Consider the following 22279-nt stretch of genomic DNA (forward strand, 5'->3'; position numbering starts at 1 on the left):
GTCTCTAATTTAGTTACTATTGCAACTAATTATTTTGGTTTCTATTTCATGATTTTCTTTGTAGTATATATATATAAATAAAAAAATGTATACTACAAGAAAATCATGAAATAAAAATTAATTTTTTTTAAAAAATAATTAGTTACTATAGTAACTAAATTAGAGACCTTAGAAATTAAAAAAATAGTTTTTAAATTAGTTTGTATTAGTATTAAATAGTTTCTAAATTGGTATGTAATTAACTATCAAAGTTTTAACTACCAATTATTTAGATTATAAATTTAATAGAAAAATCTTGGTAACTAATTAAATACCAATTTAAAAACCAGAAGTTTTTTTAATTTTTAAAATGATCTCTAATTTAATGATTATAGCAAGTAATTTTTTTTGTCTTTAAAATTAGTTTTTATTTCATGTTTAAAATTAGTTTTTATTTCATGATTTTCTTAGAGTAATAATAAATTTGTTTTGTTTTATATCAGAAGGTTAAAGACAATGTTTTGAACTGTTTGAATCTATACACTGAGATGAAACTTATGAAAACATAATTAAAAAGAAATGGTCATATTTTGGTAAGAAAAAAAAATGAAGATGATATATATAAGCTTAGACAATTAAGATTAGATTAAAAGTAGGCGTGCATGAAGATGTTATTGGTGAAAAGAAACCAAATTTAGAAAGAGATAAGAAGAAGTGTGAAAAAAGAAAATGTTGCGTAGTGTTGATTCGGTGCATATATAGTCATATCAAAAAGACCATACAGAGACACAGTTGAAACAGTATATATCTTTCTACATATTGACCAACCACCATATTCGTGTTCATTCATAAACACATCATAGAAGGAAATTGCATTTTGGTATATATTCCAAAATATATATATATATAGCTATTTTGAAGAATCTCATGATGAGAAAGTAGAAAGGTTTAGTTTTGTGGCGAACCTTATGCATTATGACTTGAACTAGGGAACCCTAATAAGTGCTCAGAGGAATGCAACAACTAATCAACACTCACTCACTACTTCATCATTATTCCAACTTTATTCATTTCAACAATGGATCAATATTTTTCTCATGTTATAAAATATCATCATAAAGAGTAAAATTTGTATTGTTTCCAATTTGACAGCAACACTCTATAGAGTAGTGCATTTCCAGTTCTTGGATCATTAAAATTTGTGATAAGCATCTTCTCAATAATGGAAGATAAGGCGCACTCTCCAATGGGGGATGATGCGATTAGATCACACAGCAAAACTCAGTCAAATCAATATACCAAACTTTTACCAGTTAAGACCATGCATCATCATCAACAATTATATCTGAAAAACCATTATATAACCATCCACTACTACATCAAATCAGTGCTCATTTCAATTTCTTTTTTATTATAAAAATTATTTTTTATACTCAGAAATCTTTTCATCAAATTATTTTTTATTATAGAAGCCTACTATGCCTTCATCTACACTAGCTGCTTTGTATTACATTATCCTTCTATAATCTCACATTTTCCTTTTTACACTTCTTATTTCACTCAAGGTTATAGAAAAAACATAAAAAAATTTGTAAATAAAGTCTTGTTTTGACATTATGAGTTGATAGTGAAGCACTATATAAGATAACACATTTAGAAATAAAAATATAATTAATGTCTCCCTTTTATTTGTTGTCTGATAAATGTGAAAGACGAAAAGACATACTACCAGCATAAGACCTACGTGGGACAAACTGTGTACTAAGATCTGCGTTGACCACTATGTGGAAAATCAGATAAGACTCGTTTTTAGGCATTCCCAATAACATTTTCTTTTACATTATTCATTTTGCATTCAATTTTACACTTTTTTTCTGTTATATTAGCAAAAAGAATATAATATAAAAAGAGTGTAAAACTCCGAAATCAATGTAAAAAAAAGAAGGGATTAAATATTTTTTATTTAAATTATAAAGGTTGTGTTAATTATTTTTTTTTGAAAAATCCTTCAATAAATAAAAATTTATGCTAGACCACACATACTGTAACTCACTGTGAAGTTTGAATTTACTTTAATTGTATTAAAACCAAACTGACTTAAACTTATTTAAAGTCAAGTCATTTTTAATAATTTATATTGGATTAGATGGAGGATTGTATATTGTGTTGGACTTAATTATTTTAACAATCTTATTGGGAATGTTACGATAGTAGAGTGATAGCATAAATAATCCACCCTTCAGAAAAGCTAATGGAGTTGTTGTAATGTTACTTTAGTGTTATATTGGAGTAAAAGATAAGCATAGAATATAATTTTCACAACTTAGGTAAGAATCTAATTGAGTATGTCAAAGTAGCTTTCATTTTATACCTTCCCTTTTTCTTTTCTTTTTTCTTCCTCTTTTGGTATTAACCTAGGATCGAATGGTCACTATGTTTGTGCACCAAAATGAAATTTTCAAGGATTAAATTATGTTACTAAAAGTTAATGACATATTACAAATAAACAAACACTATTGAAAATTTATAATCATTTTCTTATAACAAATAAAATACGTGATTACTTTATTAGAAGTTAAATTAAAATAATATTTTTAATGCATTGCAGAAAAAATGAAAACCTATTAAAATAGAGGTCCCACCGAGATTTGAACTCGGGTTACTGGATTCAGAGTCCAATGTCCTAACCACTAGACCATGGGACCATTTGTACTATTAGATAATAATTATTAATGTGACTTTTAAAATTGTTCCTTTTACATTAATATATATTATTCTATTTATACAGATCTCATGTATTTCATTTTGAAATGCTTGGATTCTAATTCTTTCAGAGATAACACCAACATTTAATAAGAAAGCGAAATATCAAAATAATAAAAGATTTATGTTGATTTTATGTAAGACTATTGCTTTATATATATATTTTATTATAAAATATTATATGTAAAATTAAATATTACATAAATTTATTTAATAATTTTAAATTATTTAATTATATTATTAATAATAATATATAATTATAAATAATAAAATAAAATTATAACATTAACAAATAGATTAAAATTTTAGAAAAAAGAATTTCTCATTAAAATTCAAGAAGTAGTCCACATTAATTGCGTTTGGACCCTACTGTATCAATAGAAATAAATAATTAATCCATCATTTTTAAGTCTTATCTATTATCTATTAACTTGAAACATGCACATGAGAAACAGAAAGAAATATATATAATAATAAATGTGTTTTTAATATATTTAATAAATTTATTTTATTTAAGACAAAAATATTTGTAATATTTTTTTATTAAAAATATAAGTAATAATAAATATTATATATTAAAAAATTTAATTAGTTCAAACTTAAAAAAAATCATAATAAATATTTTAAAAAATCATAATAAGTACAGTTGATTAGAGAGAAAGAAAGAAGAGGAAATAGAAACATGGAGGGTAAATGAAGCTTAATTTTAAAAGCATGAAGAACAAAATAAAGTTTTACTATATTTGTATAATTTAACCTAAAAATAATTAAAAAATTACGAATTAAAGCAATAAAGACTGTAAAAGGAAAAAGATGTTAACTATCTATCTATACTATTTACAATGAGCACAACAATTTCTATGTTTCTGTCTATGTTACTACTCTCAACAACCTATACAAATGTTAACGACTAAACCAAAATTTCAAGGTAAACAATTGAATCATCTCTCCAACTATAAAGACAATTCATATAATCTTTTCTTTGTCAAGTGTCAACAGAGGCCAGGCTAAAAAAATTTCAGCACCCTGTTTCTTCTGCTGCCACCAAAAACCAACCCACTGAAGCCTGCTCCCACGAAAAAAAATTGCCAATCCAAAAAATTAAAATTATATCTGTGTATATATTTCTAATCACATCATGAACAAGTATTTTAGATCATCCACTGTAAGGCGACTTTGGCGACCACCAGTTCCATCCTCTCCAAAGGCAGACGCAACCATTTTTCGCTTTTTTTGCTGCAAGTACATATATAGAAGAAAGCAAAGATTTTCTAGCATGAGCAAATTGTATAAGCCCAAATAAGTACTAGACAAATAAATATTTTCGCTTTTTTTGCTGCAAGTACATATATAGAAGAAAGCAAAGATTTTCTAGCATGAGCAAATTGTATAAGCCCAAATAAGTACTAGACAAATAAATATTTTAAACAATCAAGAAAAATATTCATCCAAAGATACATAAACTAATGTAGCCTTTATAACCATACCATAATGCAGCAAGACTATTGCATTGGGTATCCTTTTTCATATACTCAATGATTGTAATTAAATCGTGATTGTTTGCGAGGCAGCCAAAAGAAAATACCTGCAGAGCTAAAATACGGTCTTCAACTGTATCTCTAACAGTTAACCGTAAGACTGTGACAGGACGGGTCTGTCCTATACGATGCGCTCTGTCTATAGCCTGATCTTCAGTTGTAGGATTCCACCAAAGATCTAGCATAAGAACATGGCAGGCAGCAACCATATTCAGACCAAGACTAGCAGCCTTCAAAGACATAATCATAACTGAAACCTGCAAAGGACCAGATATAGATCATACTGAACATTACATTCAACACAGAAAAATAACCAAATAATACCATCTCACAAATAATATTAAATAAAGTAATCAAAGCCATTTCCCACTTGCTGGGCTTGACTATTCTACAAACCTCAGGGAGGTTGTTAAAATCTTTAACAGCTTTATCCCTTGCAGAAACAGACATTGTTCCATCAAGTCTTCTATACTGAATTGAAGAATTCTTAAGACATGCTTCAAGTAAATCAAGCATCCTGGTCCACTGAGAAAACACTATAGCTTTCTCACCACCAACTGAATTATTAGAGATTCTCTCTGACACATTTTGATTCTCAGGGAATTCGTTTGAGGATTTCAATCGGTCAGCACAAGATGAGCTCCCGAGGCCATCAGTAGTTTTGCCAGGAGTGCTCTGCACAGAATTGCTTTGGAGAGAACAGCATTGTGGTTTAGACAAAGAAAGTAACACCTCAAGTGCAGCCCTAATTTTTGAAGAATTATATGGATGACTATCAGAACAAAACTCAGATTCATCCACTTCACAACCAGAGTAACCAGGCAAATTATTACAAGCCTGATCAGAAAAAGAACTATTCAATGTGACTTTGGAGAACACTGAAGACATGCTTAGTCTAATTTTGCAGTTTGTAGCGGGGCACTGACTGTCATCACCAGTAAGATGTTCACAAATGCACTGGTTACAAAAAACATGACCACAAACTGACACAACAGCATCTTCAGGAGGATCCTGCACGGAAACCAAGAAAGAAGATATTAGATCCAAGTCAGGATCGAGAAAAACATAATATACTAAATATGGTCAATCTGATATGTTAAATTGGTGTTTTCAAAAAATACAATTCCAACTCTGATCAAGAAAGAGCATTTAAGAAAATTAATCTCAATCATCCTTTCGAGCTATCATTAAATGCAGAAAGTACGCAGGTCTTTCTTATTGTCCACTGTCTTATTTTCCTTGATCACAACTCTCATCCCCTCAACATGAACATCATATATAGAAAACAAAAACTTGGAATGAACAGAAGTATATAATCATTTGAAGCATTGATTTCAGAGTAATTACTAGAATATTGTAGTTTCTCATATAAAAAAAAACCATACTAATCCATATAACATTAATTTACGAATAAAATGGTACAGTTAAATCATACATTACAGATACCGCAGAGGGCCAAAGAAGCTTCCAAACAATTTAGAAGAGATAATCGCTTTTCCTGAGTAAGCTTCTTTGCCATCTCAACTGAAGATTTCCAGAGAGAGTTAGAATTGTAACGCTTGACAAGGAGGGGATGATCGCATGCTTGTCTAAGGCGCAAAAGCATCAATAAAATGTTAACATAATTTTGCTTCACAGTTCCAGCATCAGCATATTCCTATGACATGACATGAGGGATTTAATAAGGATTGCCATTAATATACCAGGAACATCCCCCCTTCATTTGGGTAGGAATAAAAACCATACAACAATTTATTAAAAAAAAAAAAACTGATGTTTTCATCATTTGAATCTTTCAAGACCATTCTAAAGATTGAGAAGGCTAGACCTGAAACTGTGCTCGGGAATCAGCCTCTAGTCTAGAATAGAAATCACGTTCCTCCTGTGAAAACTCCACTTTTTTCAACTCTACAGATTTAGGTGGCAGGGAAATGATAGGCTCCCCATCAAGAAGTGTGCCTACAGCAAATTATCACCATAACATGGTTATGTACAAGTTTCACTTGAGGGATGGCGACAATTATTTAGTACAATGAAATTGTGTATGACAAAGTTCCTAACATTGCAACAAATATATAAATAACTATGACTCAAACCTGTTTCTAACTTGATTTCCATCAGACGGATGGAGAACATAACAATAAATTAAAAAGACAAAAGAAGACATCTCACAACCTACTCTAGGGATGATGTGAATTTCTTGCATTCAGGTTTACCTTTTGTGCGACGTAACATGATGGTTTTTAAGACAGCTTGTAGCTTTCTATATCCTTTTGATGGACTTTTGCTGATAGGGATCTTAATTGTGGAACAGAATGATGTGTACACAGCATAAGGATCATATCTTAAAAATCTGAAGTAGCTATAGAGATCATCAATTGCATTCTGAATAGGAGTCCCTGATAAGCACCATCTACGCTTCGCTCTAAGACCCCAACAAGCCCTCGCAACTTGAGTTCTGTGGTTCTTGATACTCTGGGCCTCATCCAGGACAACTCTAAACCAAGCCACTTTTGCAAGAGGTCGAGCAACAGAGTCAAGAATTGCAGTGTCCAATCCCTTCTTGTTATTTTTAGAAGTGGAAAGGCATTTCCTTTTCTTGCTTGATACTGCAGGATCATCATAAGTTCTTTTTTCTTCATCGTCTTTGTCAACTAGAGGCTGCTTAGGAACCTCCATGCTGACAATTGAATAAGTCGTCAGAACAACATCATGCTTGGCAAGCTCATAAGGATCTTTTGTTCGATTGCTACCATGGTACACTAGCACAGAAAGATTTGCTTTTCCAGTTACCTTACTGTGCAACTCTTCATCCCATTGCCGTAGAACACTAGTCGGACAAACAACAAGGGTTCCTGCAGATGGCCTTCCCTTTAAATGCATTAACAAATTCATGTTCTTGTTTGGATTTCTACAAGACAAATCCTGAACCATATTACACTCATTCTTCACTATACCACCCTCAAGAAGTTGATCATCATCTGCATCCAGATTCAAAGTTTCTAATTCACTATTCTTTGCAAGGTTGCATTTATTCAGCAATGGAGGTCTTTCCTTTAATATTAAAGCAATGGTTGACACTGTTTTGCCAAGACCCTACAAGAGAATAATGTCTAAATTTTTTGCAAGGAAATCATATATTTGTTGATAGTCAACTCACATCTTAGATTAATAGTCCAATGCACTGACCTGATCATCTGCAAGAATTCCTCCAGAACAGTATAAACTTGAAGTTTCCTTTTGAACCATCCATGATAAAGCAATTCTCTGAAAAAATCAACATCTTTAGTTGGGTGACTCAAACATAGAGTGTAAGCAAGTTATCAGGGCATCAAAACAAAAATAATTGGGTTGATTTAATAAAAGAAAAGGATCATACAAGAATTGGAATAACCAAAAACATCAAACCACTACCCAAGAGATTTTGTACAGTTAACCAACAAACATTAAATAATTTAGTATTAGGCCTCATACAGTTATTTGTTTAATAAGGCAGCATCGATGGGTGAATATGGGTAATTCACTTTTCAACCACATTGCACACATTTGCACCAAGGAGTGAGGAAGGTGTACCCCATAAAACCTGCTGGGGAGGCAGAGATAGGGAATCTACAGTGAAATAAAGAATCAAGACCTTATGGAAGATCTCAGAAATATTGAAGCACTAAAATATTTCTATATTCTGCTCTTGTTTCGTGAGTGTGGAGACAAAGAACCCAAGACCCTAATTTTTTGAGTTAACCATAATTTTGGTAAAAAAAAAATACCCATTTTCTATCACAGATGCAACTTTGCAAGAAAAATCATAAAAATAGTTTTTATTTTCTGTTTTTGACTATCAAAATTCCAGATCCAAACATTCATTTTAGTTTGAAAGAAGTAGCCCGACAGACTTAAAACACCTATATAATAGAATTTTAAAGGAGCAACATAACACCTAAAAAGTTCAAGCATATAACCTGATGTCGTAAAAGGGGAACTGCCAACAGTCCATCTGGTGGGCTAACCTCTGATTTTGGTTGGGAAAGGTCCTGTGTTATCAACAGACGTTAGTTTAACATGATATATGATTTGAAATCATGCCTGACAGAAAGAGGGTCAACTTATGTGCATGGCACATGCAAAGAATAACCTTCAAACTGCCAAGGGCTACAGAGGATAAAGTGTCAACCTGCAATGCAACTCGTAATATGTACTGCTCATCAAGTGCCTTGGGTCTCATAAGTCCCACCGTAGAAGAATGAGTAGTATAACCACATCTAGAAGGTTGTAATGTGTTGAGAGAATTCCCAAGCTCTGCTGATCGACTTAGAGGTGCAGGGTAACTGATGTCTTCAATAATACAAACATCGGATTCATCCTCAATATTGGATCTGTCAATACTTCCGTTTGAAAGTTGAGACTCAATACTTCTATGTTCAATTAACTTTCCCTCTCCTTCACTTGTAACACAATTATACAACTTCCTACTGGCAATTGATGTTTGGACATTATACAAAGATTTGTCAAATGGTTTTAAATTTAAATTTCTCATACTTCCAGGAAAGTAATTGTCAGCTCCACCAATAGCATCTTGATAATATTTGGCTTTCTCAGTCATTGTGAATGTAACACTATCCTCACACTTGAATAAATCATTGTTCTCAGATCCAACAGCAGGAAAAGTACCAGGTAGTTGCTTCGTCTCTTCACCTACAATGAACTCAACATCAGAATTTTGGTAGGGCATAATCAGTCCATCTCCATCAGTTTTGATATTAAGTGACTGACCTTCACTTGAAATATATGAAGCACAAGTTGAGTGTTGCACTGATGCACTATCTTTAACAAGAACGTTACCAGGAAAACATGATGCATATCTACTATCTGGGAAGGTATATTGAGTGTCTTGAAAAGATATTCCCGCATTGATGATGGAATGCATGCCACCACTTGTATCAGTAAATAACTCCATTTTATTAACCTTCATGTTCCTCGTCATTTTTTCATTTTCCCACAGGTGAGGATAAGCACCATTAAACAAACAATCAGAGGTGTTGGCAAGAGCAGGTCTATCATCCATACCTTGGTAAATATTAAAAGAAGGATAATAGTCACTAAAATCATTGGGAACATTGGAACCTTGACAAATAGAGGAATCAGTTGAAGTTGCAACATGAGATGATCTATCAGCATCCACAAACGATGTACATGAGTCATTTTCTTGTTTACCAGAAGGTCCAACTATGTCTTTCATATAGGTTGCATAATCATCAAAGTTTGCATCAATATTCTCAATGATAGAACCATGTGAAGCACCTGCATGCATAAAATTTAATCAGCCACTATGATCCAAAGAAAACTTTTCGAAAGAATGAACAAGTTGCCAACGTCTTAGACTAATGATAACCTAGTGAAAATTATACATACGTTCAGATTCTGCACCATACCCTACATGCTTGATTTGGCTATCATTCTCACACTTCCACATAGTCAGTTTCAAACTATCTCCACAAACAGCTACATTGCTTGAATTCACCTCAGGATCAGGGAACCTTGTGCCTATGTAAGCAGGCATCTCACAATTGGAAACTTCTGTCCTTTCTGTGATGCAAAAATCATCACCTTCATGGTCCATGTAACCACCAGCAAGAGCATTTGGGAAAGAGAAAGTCTGTGGTGAAGGTCCCTGGTTTTCATGATCACATTCAAGAACAGAATTCCCTGAATAATCAGAATCACAAACTGGTTAAGCCCCTGGTTTCAAAATAAAACCCTTCTGATCAGAACAGAACAACATAGGGAAACAGTCTAAATCAAATGTAAAATGTTAACAAATATAACACATGTTAAAGAATGTCCCTCTAAAGTTCAACAAACTAATTACAATCAATGAGAGAAAATTACTAAAAAGGGCCACACAAGTCTACATACCATTTTGAAGCAGAAAACTACCATGGATGCCAGATTCACCAGGAGAAATATTTTTTAATGAAAAATCCTCGGGACTACTCTGCAGCATGATATGAAGATTAGAATAAAAGATAATATCACATACGAATGCTAGGTATTCGAAAGAGGCATAAAGGACTAGGTTTGAATGTAAGCAATAACTTTAATGATGATCTCGAACATGGCTAATTAAAAAGACCAAGAGGAAAATATAGTAACAGAAGTTATGACTTCTCAATACCAATGTAATTGTTAAACACTAACTACCCATTTAGCATCACAAAAATTTAATAAAAACAAGTGAGTGAAACAGCACAAACTAGTTATAAAATATCATACGTCCTTCAACATTACAACAACGAATTGAAAATGAAAGGTGCAGAAAAAAGCATGACAATCACTAAAGAAAATTATAAAATAGAAATCAATTTTTAGTGAACAAAATAATTAGTTGCAATAGTAACTAAATTAGAGAACATTATAGAAACTAAAAAAAAAATAGTTTCTATTATTGATAAATAGTTTATAAATTGTTAAAATCTCATTCTAGGAATGAGGGATTCAAGATGTCATTTGCATTTTGCAATGAACATAACTTTTAAAGAAGATAACTACACAGAAGAAAGTTACACAGCTAAACTAAAGATTACTTCAAAGAAAGAGTGATTTATGTTCTCCTAAAGACATTACTAAAAAGCTGCGTGTTCAGTATACATACACGCTGCCATGAACTAATAATGTTACTGAAATTTTCACACGCTGCACTACACACGAAATTTTACAAACCCCAACGGGGAACATAAGCGACATTGGAGAAGACTGAAATACTGCATCCATCGAAAATTAACAGTGCAAGAGTTCCACATCTTATATAATCAAACAAGAAAACTATACAAAAAGGCGCCGAAGCATGAATATAAAACAGTTGGTAAAGTGGAACAGTTGAATTCCAGTTTCCACTCTATCCGATCGGAATTCACAATAATTTTCCCTCACAGCATTGAAAAATTGGGAGAGATCGTTGGGGCGCGCGCGCGCACACTCGTTGCAAGCACAAAACTATACCTCGGAAGGATCGGTATCCTCGTCGAGAACGCTCATAAAGGTTTCCAGATCGATGGATAACTTATCATCACCGGCGGCGTTCCCGTCACCGCCCAAGAAGCACGCGTAACCGAATCCCTCATCCGCCATCATCGCCGACAACCTAACGAGATCGATCACATAAAAACCCTAACTCACTTTTTTTAGAAGCCGCGCCCACAAAAGCAAAACCTCCGGTGGCGAATTGCGGAATCGAAGAGCGAGGATGGTCTCAATCCCATTCTAAAAAGGGAGAGAGAAAGACGTGACGCGTAGGTTCGTGAAGAATCAACGGAGGTTTCTGAGAAGGTTCCTGATGCGACTTTTGTTCGTCACGTCGTGCTGTGGTGGGAGGAGAGAGATACAAAGAGAGAGAAAGTTAGAGAGAGAAATGACAGAGTCGTTCGTGAATCGTAGACGTAGGTTTAAATAGGGTTTGGGGTGGCAAAGGGGTAGGGGGTGCGCAGGTTAAGAAGCGTGTTCGTCTTATGATTGGTTGTTATTCAAGTTACAGTGCGCGCGGACATGGAGAATCTCCACACGTCACGTCTCTTGTACGACGCCGTATTGATTTTCCACAAACCTTTGCGCTTTAGCTTCCACATACTGGTACTAGTAGTTGCTGCTTCATCTATTGCTATATAAAAACAGGATTTGTATATTTTATTTTAGTTTTTAATTCTTTCTTATCATTTTATTTACATTTATTTTTTGTTTGCGTAGAAAATATTAGAAATTGTGGAACAAAAATTTTAAATCATCCATTTTTTCTTACATTGGAAATTACAAATTATTTCTTATATAATTATTAATATTATGTTTTACCTTTTGAATATAAAATTACAAAATACCTCTTTTCTCTAGTTTAATTAGTATTATGTAAGTTTACATAAGTTTTCTATTTAGAATTAATTTAGAAAATATATTTAAACTAAATACAAAAACTAAATGTTTGATTTTATTTTAAATTAAAACAAATTAGTATTTTACATTTTTAATTTAATTAAATTTTACAACTTTTTCTGTTGTGTAGCTACACTTCCACACCCATCAAACATTATTTATTTTGGTTAGTTTTACTTAGCACTTGTTTTTCAACTCGAATTTTCTAATGAAAACTTTTAGACAAATATATCCCATAACAATAAACAATAATATATATTTTGTTAGATACTCGTATAACGTGGTGTTAACACCATTAACAAATAAATGCTTAATGTTTTGAAAATCTTTACAAAAATTGTAAAGATGAAAATACCATATACAATTATTTTGGTTGAGTTCACCATTGTTGAGATTATTAAGAAAAAAAACACGAAACTTCTCATTTAAGTTGTTATTTTTTTTCTTAAAAGGATTTAAAATTAAAAAGTGGACTCGAAGGATAAAATGTCTGAGATTTTTTTTTTTTTTGAAAAGTCTCATTATACAATGATAAAAATTTATGCTTTAATTTGATTTTAGACATATTGATTATGAAATTGCTTAATATATATATACATTAATTATCTTCAAACTTAAATTCATTATATATATATATAATTATTCTTTTAAGCAATTTGCAAATTTTACAAATATAAAACTAAAAATTGATGTGAAGAACCAAACTTAAAATGATAAATGTTAAAATTACTCTGAGCAGTATATTCTAAATAAATAAAAAGTATCTATTATTCAGTGCATTATTAATTATTCTAGAAATACACACACCGACATTTCTTGATACCATCCTAAATAATGATCTATCTTATTTTTGGTTTTGTGTTTTTTACCTTTCCACATTACAAAAGAATATGAATTTACACTAGAGAAACAGAGATGAGAAGATAAAAAAATAATAATAATTGATCATGAACATAATTGATTTCAATTTATTTATTTTGCTGAGTAATTTTAAAAAATTATATAACAACTTAAATTATTATTGATAAATCTAAATTTATTTTTTAAACTAATAATTATTTATTAAAAATTCAATAATGTAAGTAAACATTCATCTTATAAAAATGTATAAGTTAAAATAATAATTAAAAACAATTGAAGAACTAAATAATATATCCGAAATTTTTCTCTTCCGTTGTTAGTTGGCCTTCAGGCAAAATGAAAATATTTTCCCGCACCCCCGTATTTTTTTCTTTCACCTGCACAGGGAGACGAAAAGACAATTCTACCCTTAATGGAAAAATAAACAAACTCTCCTCAACAACTTTTTTCAGTTGCAACCCCGTTTCCTTAGGCTTGTGTTGGAGATCATTGTCACACTCTTTTACCTTTTTCATCATCTCACAATTGCACTTACTACATATTGCTTATTTTTTTCAAACACTCCCTTTCTACATATTGTATCTTCTTATATTGCTTATTTTTTCTAAACATGAAAAAACTAGAATAAAGAATAAGCATAACCAAGAAGAAGATGATGATGAATAGTGAATACGAAAAAATTAAGTATAAAAAAATTACTTAAGACATCATATCATTATATATATATATATAACGTCTAACACTAAAGTTCAATGACTATCTAATATTAGAACATGAATATCTAACACTATAATATAGATTATTCAACGTTAGAATACAATAAATATTTAATGCTGAAACATACGTTATGTAACACTTGTAAACATCTTATGTTCTCTTTTACACTATCCACGATAAAGGTGAGCATTTGATGATAAGGAAAATATAATACCTCAAATATGAGTATGAGCATGTGTCCATCCAATTCAAGTGTGAGTTTCAGGCTCACTCCTTCCATAAGTTAATTTGTTGGAAATCGAATTCAAGATTGAGAAGTGAGTCATAGATACTACAAAATATCAAGCCCCATATCCATAATACACACCAATCCGAATTAGAATCTAAAATTTGTATTTCAAATTGTACAATTTATAATACAAAATTTGTATTGACAAAATTTGTATTTCAAATTGTACAATCCAATACAATTTTTACATTATTATGGATGGTATAATATAGAATGAAAAAAATTACAAATATTAAATTTGGATACTGTAACCCATAAAATTTATAAATTTTATATTTTAAAATTAAAAAAAGTCAATAAAATTTGAGTTAATTTTGGTATTTTAAGAAATATGGGTGCAACAAGAAAACATGGGGGCAAAAGTTTAGAGCCGGCCCAGATACGAGAGCGGGTATAAATGAACCGGATCCGAACCCAGAAGCAAATATCTGTATATGACGTTGAAAGAGAAGTCTAGAACCCTGTATTACGATTCAACTGTAAAGAAAGGGATCGCCGGCGGCACCTTCCGAAGACGGAGATACACCTTTTCTCACCACTTTCCCGGAGAATAGAGACCGAGAACAATCTATTGGGAAATTATTTTTGCGGTGAATTCACTTCCTGCTCTTATTTTTTTTCCTCCCCTCGCTCGTGGATGTTGTTTTCCCCTTCTTTCGATAGGGTTTTGATGATATAGTTTTGTTTTTAAAGTCATTGATTGGAAGGATGTGGAAACTAGAAATGTGACTGCTTTTAATATTTGAATTGTTGATGCTGATCTACGACCTGCAGTTGCGGTGCCTTTGTTCGGATTTTCAGGTGACGGAGTTCTTGTGTCGTTTAGGGTTAAAAATGGGGTTTAAGTTGGTGCACTGATGTCACTGTTCTGGCTTGTAATTCGTCAACTTGCAGAAATCGAGGCAATGGTATTTGACTTTCTCTCTCTATCTCTGTCGCGCTTTTTCTCTTTGCAGATAGTGGATACATATTTAATTAGTTTAATTTGAATGTCAGTGGTGCAAAGGATCTAAACTTTGTGCTCATTTTAAGAATTTTAGAACCTATTGATTCTTTATTCTGCATTCCATTTTCATTTGACTAGAAAGAGCCTCAGAACTCTTGTTCATATTTATTCTGTTTTGTGATTAGTTTATCCTACATTTTTTGCAAGTACCTCACATAAACAGAAGTAGTGCTTCGTGTTATACTGAACTACTAAGGGTTACTCTTTGGATTATTAGTTTCTTGAAATGCTGTGGGAGGAGATTAATTTAGCAAGAAAGGTCGTTGTTTTCTCATATATTCCTGCGTTACACATCAAGCAACTAGAGGGAAATTTATTGATGTATATGGAGCCAATTTTAGTCTTATTTCGGAAAGTATTTCTTTTTATGGACAATTCTGCATGCTGCATGGAAGTGAACTAACTCCAATATATGTCATGATGCCAATTGATTTTTATCCCTGCAAACTCTTTTGTGAAGGCTGCAACTAAGAAAGTCATAACAAGAGAAGAATGGGAGAAAAGGCTTAATGATGTGAGGATTAGAAAGGAAGACATGAATAAATTGGTAATGAATTTCCTCGTTACAGAAGGCTACGTTGAAGCTGCTGAGAAGTTTCGAATGGAGTCTGGAACTGAACGTATCCTCTTTTGATTTATTTATTTGTTTCTTTTTTTCAAGTCTGTGAGAAGAGATTGTATTCTTTATAAAGATATGATTGTCCTTATTGATCCACAGCAGACATAGATCTTGCAACAATAACGGATCGCATGGCTGTTAAGAAGGCAGTACAAAATGGTAATGTCGAGGATGCAATTGAGAAAGTGAATGACTTAAATCCAGAGGTATGTTTTCCTTCATTTATTTATTTTGTAATAACTTTCGATTCCTATGCATCATAGCCTCCCTTAATTTGTAGTGTATATGATTCACATAATGCATGCATCATTCAAATTCTTATCTGCTGGATAGCTAAAACCACTCATTCTGCATTGTATTCTGTGCATCAATGGCAATGACATATTATTGTCTGTCATGTCTAGAAAGTTCTTTTATGCTTCAAATTTCTTAAAACATGACCTGATGGGAGTTAGGCAAAATTTAAACAGAATATGATACAGCCTCTTTAAGTTCGTCTTCGTGTTCGTACACAACTATCCTCACTTGCTTTATATTTCTTGCTTAAAATTACAAATTGTAATTTGAACCATGCTATTTGCCAAGCTAGCAATTGTGATACGTTGCATATGCCTTTGTATCAAAAGATACATGGTTGAATTTTGCAATTCAACCAATTCTGCATCATGAGTACCAATCATACGATTCACCGATACTTTCCCCCATCTTCAACATTTTTTACCACCAATTCTCATTAAAGAAATTCAAAAGTAAAGTTAGCTTATATCCTTAGATGAAAGGAGCAGTACGAAATTCACCCTATTTAATTATTCTGTTGCTCTTCATTCTTTCAAAATAGGAGTTTCACATTGTTGCTCGGAAACTGTTGCACTTCTTAGACTGTTTCCTTATTCTGTTTTCATTTTTTCTAATATTGGGGCTTCACTGTTCACACATTCAATTGATTTACGAGTTGAATTTGTTGTGACACTTACTGTCAAGATGTTTTGTCAAAAATGGCCATGGACCTGACCTGTTTTCCAAATCTAAAACTTGAGTTTATCCATTTACTTGATATAAGTGAATAGAACCTTTTTTAAGGTCTACCTTGGCATTTTTTAATTTTCTGACATAGACTGAAAACTCATTTAAAAGCCGCATGTGTAGTAAAGTTTTTGAAACATGAAAAGAAACTACCTCTAAATAGTTTTTTGGGTCTTAATGTATACCTAGCTTACTAAGTTTTTTTTGTCATAGGTTAGTAAGTTTAAATAGACAAACAATATCAAAACATTTTACTCGAAGTCTACTCATAAAATTATTAAAAGTAATAGGCTATTTGGCATTAAAAGTTATATTGACATAAATATATTATGATGGTGTGTTACGGAAATGTTTATCATGATACAGCATTTTATGCTCTTTGCTTTATCAACTCGAGTATGTGGCTTGTTCCTAAATATAACCTGAATTTAATTTTTAGTACTTAAAATTAATAACAAATTAGTTGGAGTACTGGATTGTAACATTTGTTTTATTAATAAACCATCTTGAATCATCATGATAGAAATTTATCTATATTTAATAAAATACACTTAAAAAATGAGTTTGTGTCTTAATTTTGTGTGTGAAAGTTTTAATACATCCACGTAATTAATACAAAGATGTATCCATCGGATTATTTTTAACCAAATACCAAGAAGGTATCTATACGTGACAATATTCATTTTATGATTTCGTAGTTACTTAAATACACTGACTTGTTTGGCCTAAATGGCTTTTTGACTGACTTCAACCATGTTTCTTTAAAGTAAATGAGGCTTCTAAAAGAGCCCTGGTTTGACATGACCTAAGCATAACATAACATGTGTAGGTCATAGGTTCCTAATGAGTAACTTGGCCTGTTGCACTCCTAAGGATGATGCATAATTTATATGTTATATTTAAGCTAATTTTCAGTGTTTTAAATCTTACAATTTGGGACATGATTTTAAAAAATAAGCTTTTCATCTTATGATTGAAATTGGTATTTGATAATCTGATCAAAGATACTGTGAATTGCATAAAAATAGTACTATGTTCAATTTGTACATCCTTTACTCCTAAGCTTTTATTTTTTTTGATTTCATTATGTTCAAAGATGTGTTCTTTTTCTTTTGTATTCACTACACCTTTGTTTTGTGTCATTCTAAAATGTTATTACGATTATTGTGACATCAAATAAAATACATAAACAGTGTTGTACATCTTAGACCTATCTTTTGTTAATGTCTTTTCCATTTCGTTTCGTAATACTGTCTGCAGATACTGGACACAAATCCCCAGTTATTTTTCCATCTTCAACAGCAACGATTGATAGAACTAATTCGGAATGGAAAAGTAGAAGAGGCACTAGAGTTTGCCCAAGAGGAGCTTGCTCCAAGGGGAGAGGAAAATGTAAATCTCATTGTATATATTTTTTTATCTTTATTTTTCTCATGAAATCTTGAAAATTAAGTAAATTAGTATCGCGAATTTTGGGTCTTGTGCAATTTGGTCCCTGACAAAAATGTATGACTCGTTCCCAAGCCACTTTTAAAATGTATGCAAATAGTCCTTCCACAGCTCAACATTTTGGTACCTACCAATAAGATTTCCTAGGTAACTAGTGTTAAAAGGGTTGTTTTGTTTATTTAAAAAAGTGAAGTGAAATACATCTTTTAAAACATCAAGGACTAAATTGCATTTTCCCTAAAATCTTTATTTTTGAAGTATTACTGGCCTTTTCATTAATGGTTATTTGTTTGTGTTGTCAATTTATTTTAATTGCTTATAGTTAAGAAAATACAAAAATGGGAAAGTAAATTATTATTGTGGAAAATTTGATGTAACTGGATACAGAGACTTGGTCCTTACACTTGCCTGTTAATTTTCAGCAAAGCTTTTTGGACGAGTTGGAGAGGACTGTTGCACTACTTGCCTTTGAAGATGTTGCTAACTGTCCTGTTGGGGATTTGCTTGACATATCACAGCGTTTAAAGACAGCAAGTGAGGTGAATGCAGCCATACTTACTAGTCAGAGTCATGAAAAAGGTTTGTGTTTGCTGCAAATGTCTGGTTCTAAATCTAGTTTGCACACTCAATTTTCTGTGAATGTGTTAATTTTGTAGATATGTATTCCTTTCCTACAAGTTTTTCGTTATTGTGTTTGAGATATAGGGTTTGTTGTTGAATCAGCATCTGTAAATTCTGGGAGCATAATAGAAGCTTTTCTGCCATATTGGCACCTAGACCACAGATCCGTGAGAGTGCATAAACTGACGTCTGGTGACTTATTTGATGCTTGAATGATAGAGTCAAACTTCTTGAGTTTGGAAGTGAAATAAATATCTGAAATATTCACATGCTTTCACTAACCTAAATCCAAAAAGATTATTGAGAGGACTTACTGTTCATATACCAGTATCAATTATTTTCAAGCTTGATTTTTTCCTTTAACTGCCATTGGCGATGTCAAAATTATGTTTACATATGTTCTGTTTCTTCCTTCTATACACTAAATGGAAAGATAGAATTTACAGGAATTATTATGGAGTTCAACTTCTGCATTTGAATTGTGTGTGGAATCCACTGATCGTGAAGGGCAAAACGATATTTTCTTATTTTGATAATGATTATTGTGAAATTATTCTTAATTTCTAAACATCAAATTAATTGAAAATTATAAAAACCATTTCTTTCATTGTTAACACATGGATAATAAGGTGCACGATGACAGTAATTTCCCCCCCGGACTATAATTGCGAGCTGACTCTCTCTCCTTCAGTTGTTTATATTTATATTATGTTCCAGTGTTCTATTAAGATGCTTCAACTTTGCTGTTTCATTATCTGAATTTCTCAATAATGCTATGCTCTCTAATTTGGGTACATTGATCGATTTTTTATGGCAGACCCAAAACTTCCAAGCTTGCTGAAGATGCTGATATGGGCCCAAAACCAGCTGGATGAGAAAGCTTCATATCCTCGTATAAATGATTTATCCACTGCTATGTTAGAAGATTCTGCTGTTTGAATACCTGTAACATTTCAATTTCAAATTGGCGATTTAGGTTCTAGATGAAAGATATTGTGGCCATTTGCATTAAAAATTGTGTATGTACTTTTATCGAAAAATATTTGTTGAATTCGATATCCATTTCCTCGTAGATAGTTCTTCCGGTGGTTTTATACTCCTGTACAAAAAGATTGTCAATACAGTCAACAATTCTTTTCTTAAATGACCGATTGTTAAGGTTTTGTTGTTGCATTACAAGTTTTATCATGACGATGATGATGGTATACAAGTTAGCCCTACTCTGAGCCTATCATTATTTTCCGTTACAGCAAACCGTTACAGCAATATTCACTTTGCTGCTCTGCTTCATTAATGAGAAACATAATTCTCTGGCAAAAGGTGAAAGCGCGTGACTGTTTCTCCACATAGCAATTTAAAGTTGCTTCAGAATAGAATGCTATTTATTCAGATGCAGGACATGTTTCGGGTGCCGAGTTAATTTTTTTTAATAAAAATATAGTTTTTAAAAATAAAATGTTCGATTAAAATGAAATTTTATGATTTTTAATTCAAATTCAAACTAGTTCTACAGGTTCAATTCAAACTGAAATACTCTCTTCTTGGAAGTGCTTTATCTGGTTCATCTTCTGTACAAAGATTACTCAAATCTCATGCAATAATTGTAAGTGACACTAATTAATGGTGACCGTTTGTCACTGCTATAACCCCTTCATCGTAACAAACACCGACTTCATTGTCACTGGATCACCAGCTGCTACCACCATTATTTGTGATAGCATTACAAAACATCGCCATTGCAGGTATTATTATTGATGTCATCATTACCCAGATCATAATTGCCACAATGTTAAACCACCATCTTTTCCATTTCCACAAAGCTGCAAGTGCTGCTGCACCACCTTTTTTTGCCTCCCGCCTCACCATTGATCTCAACATCCCCACAAACTTGAATTGGGGAACTTGAACAAAGTAAAAAGTATATTTATGTAGGTTGAAATTGAATAGTTTTAAATTTAATAATTGAATTAAAAAGGATTCAGGCGACAGATACTGTTTAGTATTGTGTTGTAGTTTTTATTTATTTGATGTCAACGCGTCGTGTCCCAGAGGATGAAGACATTAGTGAATAATTTAGACGCATGAGTATCGTAGCTAACGACAGAAGTTAAGAATATAAAGTACACTAGACAGAGGGAAGAGAAGAAGTTCCTTCAAAATTTAATCCTGCAATATTCTCTTATCTACGAACGAAGCCATGAACATTAAAAAGAAAGAGCCATAAAGAAAATTAAGATGAGAAAAATGAAGATGGGTTGGGTTCAGTTGGTTTTGACCCAAAGCACATAAACGAGGGTGGTGGTGGTGTTGTTGATGTCGGTGAGCTCCATGAGTCTTGCATCTCCAATGAATTTCTTTGCCGCACAAAAGCCATCATCAAAGTTGAGGGCATAACTAGAAGGATCATATTGGAACTTGAGGCGCTGTTTGCCCCCATTCTTCAGAGCCTTCTTGAGCGCAGCCCGCAGCCTCCAAAACAAGCTCCTGCAACGCTTCTTGCTGTAAGCATTCACCCATTCCAAGCGCTCCAACAAACCCATTTCGAAAAGATACAAGCTTTAAGCAATTGAATTAAGTTCCTCCAAGGCAAGAAGGTGGGTGGATGTGTAGAATAAAAACGGGAGAGAGTGGAGAGAGAGGGGGGCTATGATGGTCTTTTCATAAGTTTATGAGAAGAGCAGCAATGTATTTGTGGTGTGTGTGATTGTATGTGTTTATCGTGTACTGTAGGAGCTGAGGGGAAAATTGGTGAAAAAGGGTAAGAGGGCGGTGGAGTGATGGAGTTGGAGAAGAGGAAACACGGAAATAGAAAGAGGGTAAATGTTTTTGGTGTTCCAAAGAAGGTGTGCAGTTATGTATAGTTGTTTAGGTTAGAGGGTGGCGTTGGGATGCTAAAATTCCATCTTGCACAATGGTGGGGTTGCAACTTGCAGTGGGCAGAGAGCCTCAAAGTCTAACAAGCTCATTTCTCTATCACAATTCAGAATGTTGTTGCCACTGCCACACTATAACGAATTTTACTACTATAATTTATTCAATGCTCTCTCCCTCTCTCCTCCCATTTTCTCTTCCATTCTCATTCTCATTCTGTTTTCCACCATTAGCCTTCAAATTCTGGATTACTCCCAAATATTTCAACTGCTGAGTAGTGTGATCAGTTGAGGTTAAACATTTAAACAACTTTTATTCACTAATATTCCTTCCACTTTTCATACTTGTTGTAAGACTGTAAGAGTTATTTTTTAATCTTTAAATATAGACTAAAAAGTTGGAACAAACATCACAATAAATTAAAATGTACAGTAAATTGCATAACTGCCCCTAGCAGTGAGGTCAGGCCAAATAATGCAAGTTAGCTTAGCACCACATGTAGGTTGTGTTGCAATGGTTGGTAATTTGTTCAATGATTTTTACTTTATTTGTGTTGGTAACATTAATTTTGTTTTTGCACATCCCTGGATCATTTGTCAATTTTCCGTAGCAAGATCAGTCAAAGC

General features: G+C 32.5%; 2 protein-coding genes and 1 non-coding gene across 12 annotated transcripts; 1 reads left to right on the plus strand and 2 right to left on the minus strand.

Annotated features, from left to right (window-relative positions):
• Positions 1-2612: 2612 nt before the first annotated feature.
• TRNAQ-CUG (transfer RNA glutamine (anticodon CUG)) lies at positions 2613-2684 on the minus strand. Its single transcript has one exon. It is a non-coding gene; the product is annotated as a tRNA-Gln (tRNA).
• Positions 2685-3540: 856 nt separating this feature from the next.
• On the minus strand, positions 3541-11737 carry LOC137832625 (helicase-like transcription factor CHR28). Of its 9 annotated transcripts, none has more exons than XM_068640894.2 (13): positions 11277-11737; positions 10194-10267; positions 9690-9983; positions 9051-9578; positions 8452-8972; positions 8240-8311; positions 7470-7547; positions 6497-7376; positions 6109-6239; positions 5716-5937; positions 4677-5291; positions 4328-4537; positions 3541-3978 (listed from the first exon to the last, which is right to left on the minus strand). In XM_068640894.2, exons 3-13 carry the CDS (start codon positions 9895-9897, stop codon positions 3874-3876), a joined length of 3570 nt encoding a protein of 1189 aa, XP_068496995.2. In that variant the 5' UTR covers positions 9898-9983; positions 10194-10267; positions 11277-11737; the 3' UTR covers positions 3541-3873. The 9 variants fall into 9 exon arrangements, with proteins under 9 accessions (XP_068496995.2, XP_090159344.1, XP_068496993.2 ...); XM_090303218.1 differs by having other exon boundaries at positions 6497-7261; positions 7441-7547; XM_068640892.2 differs by having other exon boundaries at positions 10194-10272.
• Positions 11738-14415: 2678 nt separating this feature from the next.
• LOC137832627 (LisH and RanBPM domains containing protein) lies at positions 14416-19955 on the plus strand. Of its 2 annotated transcripts, none has more exons than XM_068640899.2 (7): positions 14416-14654; positions 14839-14972; positions 15531-15690; positions 15789-15895; positions 17973-18104; positions 18584-18740; positions 19600-19955. In XM_068640899.2, the coding sequence occupies exons 2-7, from the start codon at positions 14922-14924 to the stop codon at positions 19719-19721; spliced, it is 729 nt and encodes a 242-aa protein (XP_068497000.1). In that variant the 5' UTR covers positions 14416-14654; positions 14839-14921; the 3' UTR covers positions 19722-19955. The 2 variants fall into 2 exon arrangements, with proteins under 2 accessions (XP_068497000.1, XP_068497001.1); XM_068640900.2 differs by having other exon boundaries at positions 15792-15895.
• The last annotated feature ends 2324 nt before the right edge of the window (positions 19956-22279 follow it).

The sequence above is a fragment of the Phaseolus vulgaris genome, chromosome 6 (assembly GCF_051622355.1).
Source record: "Phaseolus vulgaris cultivar YP4 chromosome 6, ASM5162235v1, whole genome shotgun sequence".
NCBI lineage: Eukaryota > Viridiplantae > Streptophyta > Magnoliopsida > Fabales > Fabaceae > Phaseolus > Phaseolus vulgaris.

Excerpts from the sequence above, each read along its gene's own strand:
- LOC137832625 (XM_068640891.2), bottom strand. The coding sequence starts at position 11,408 with ATGATGGCGGATGAGGGATTCGGTTACGCGTGCTTCTTGGGCGGTGAC. Across the intron at positions 8,312-8,451 it reads TATTACGAGTTGCATTGCAG|GACCTTTCCCAACCAAAATC; the intron begins GTTGACACTTTA and ends TTGATAACACAG. Across the intron at positions 7,548-8,239 it reads TTCCCCTTTTACGACATCAG|AGAATTGCTTTATCATGGAT; the intron begins GTTATATGCTTG and ends TGATTTTTTCAG.
- LOC137832627 (XM_068640899.2), top strand. The coding sequence starts at position 14,922 with ATGTCACTGTTCTGGCTTGTAATTCGTCAACTTGCAGAAATCGAGGCA. Across the intron at positions 14,973-15,530 it reads TTGCAGAAATCGAGGCAATG|GCTGCAACTAAGAAAGTCAT; the intron begins GTATTTGACTTT and ends TCTTTTGTGAAG. Across the intron at positions 18,741-19,599 it reads TAGTCAGAGTCATGAAAAAG|ACCCAAAACTTCCAAGCTTG; the intron begins GTTTGTGTTTGC and ends TTTTTATGGCAG.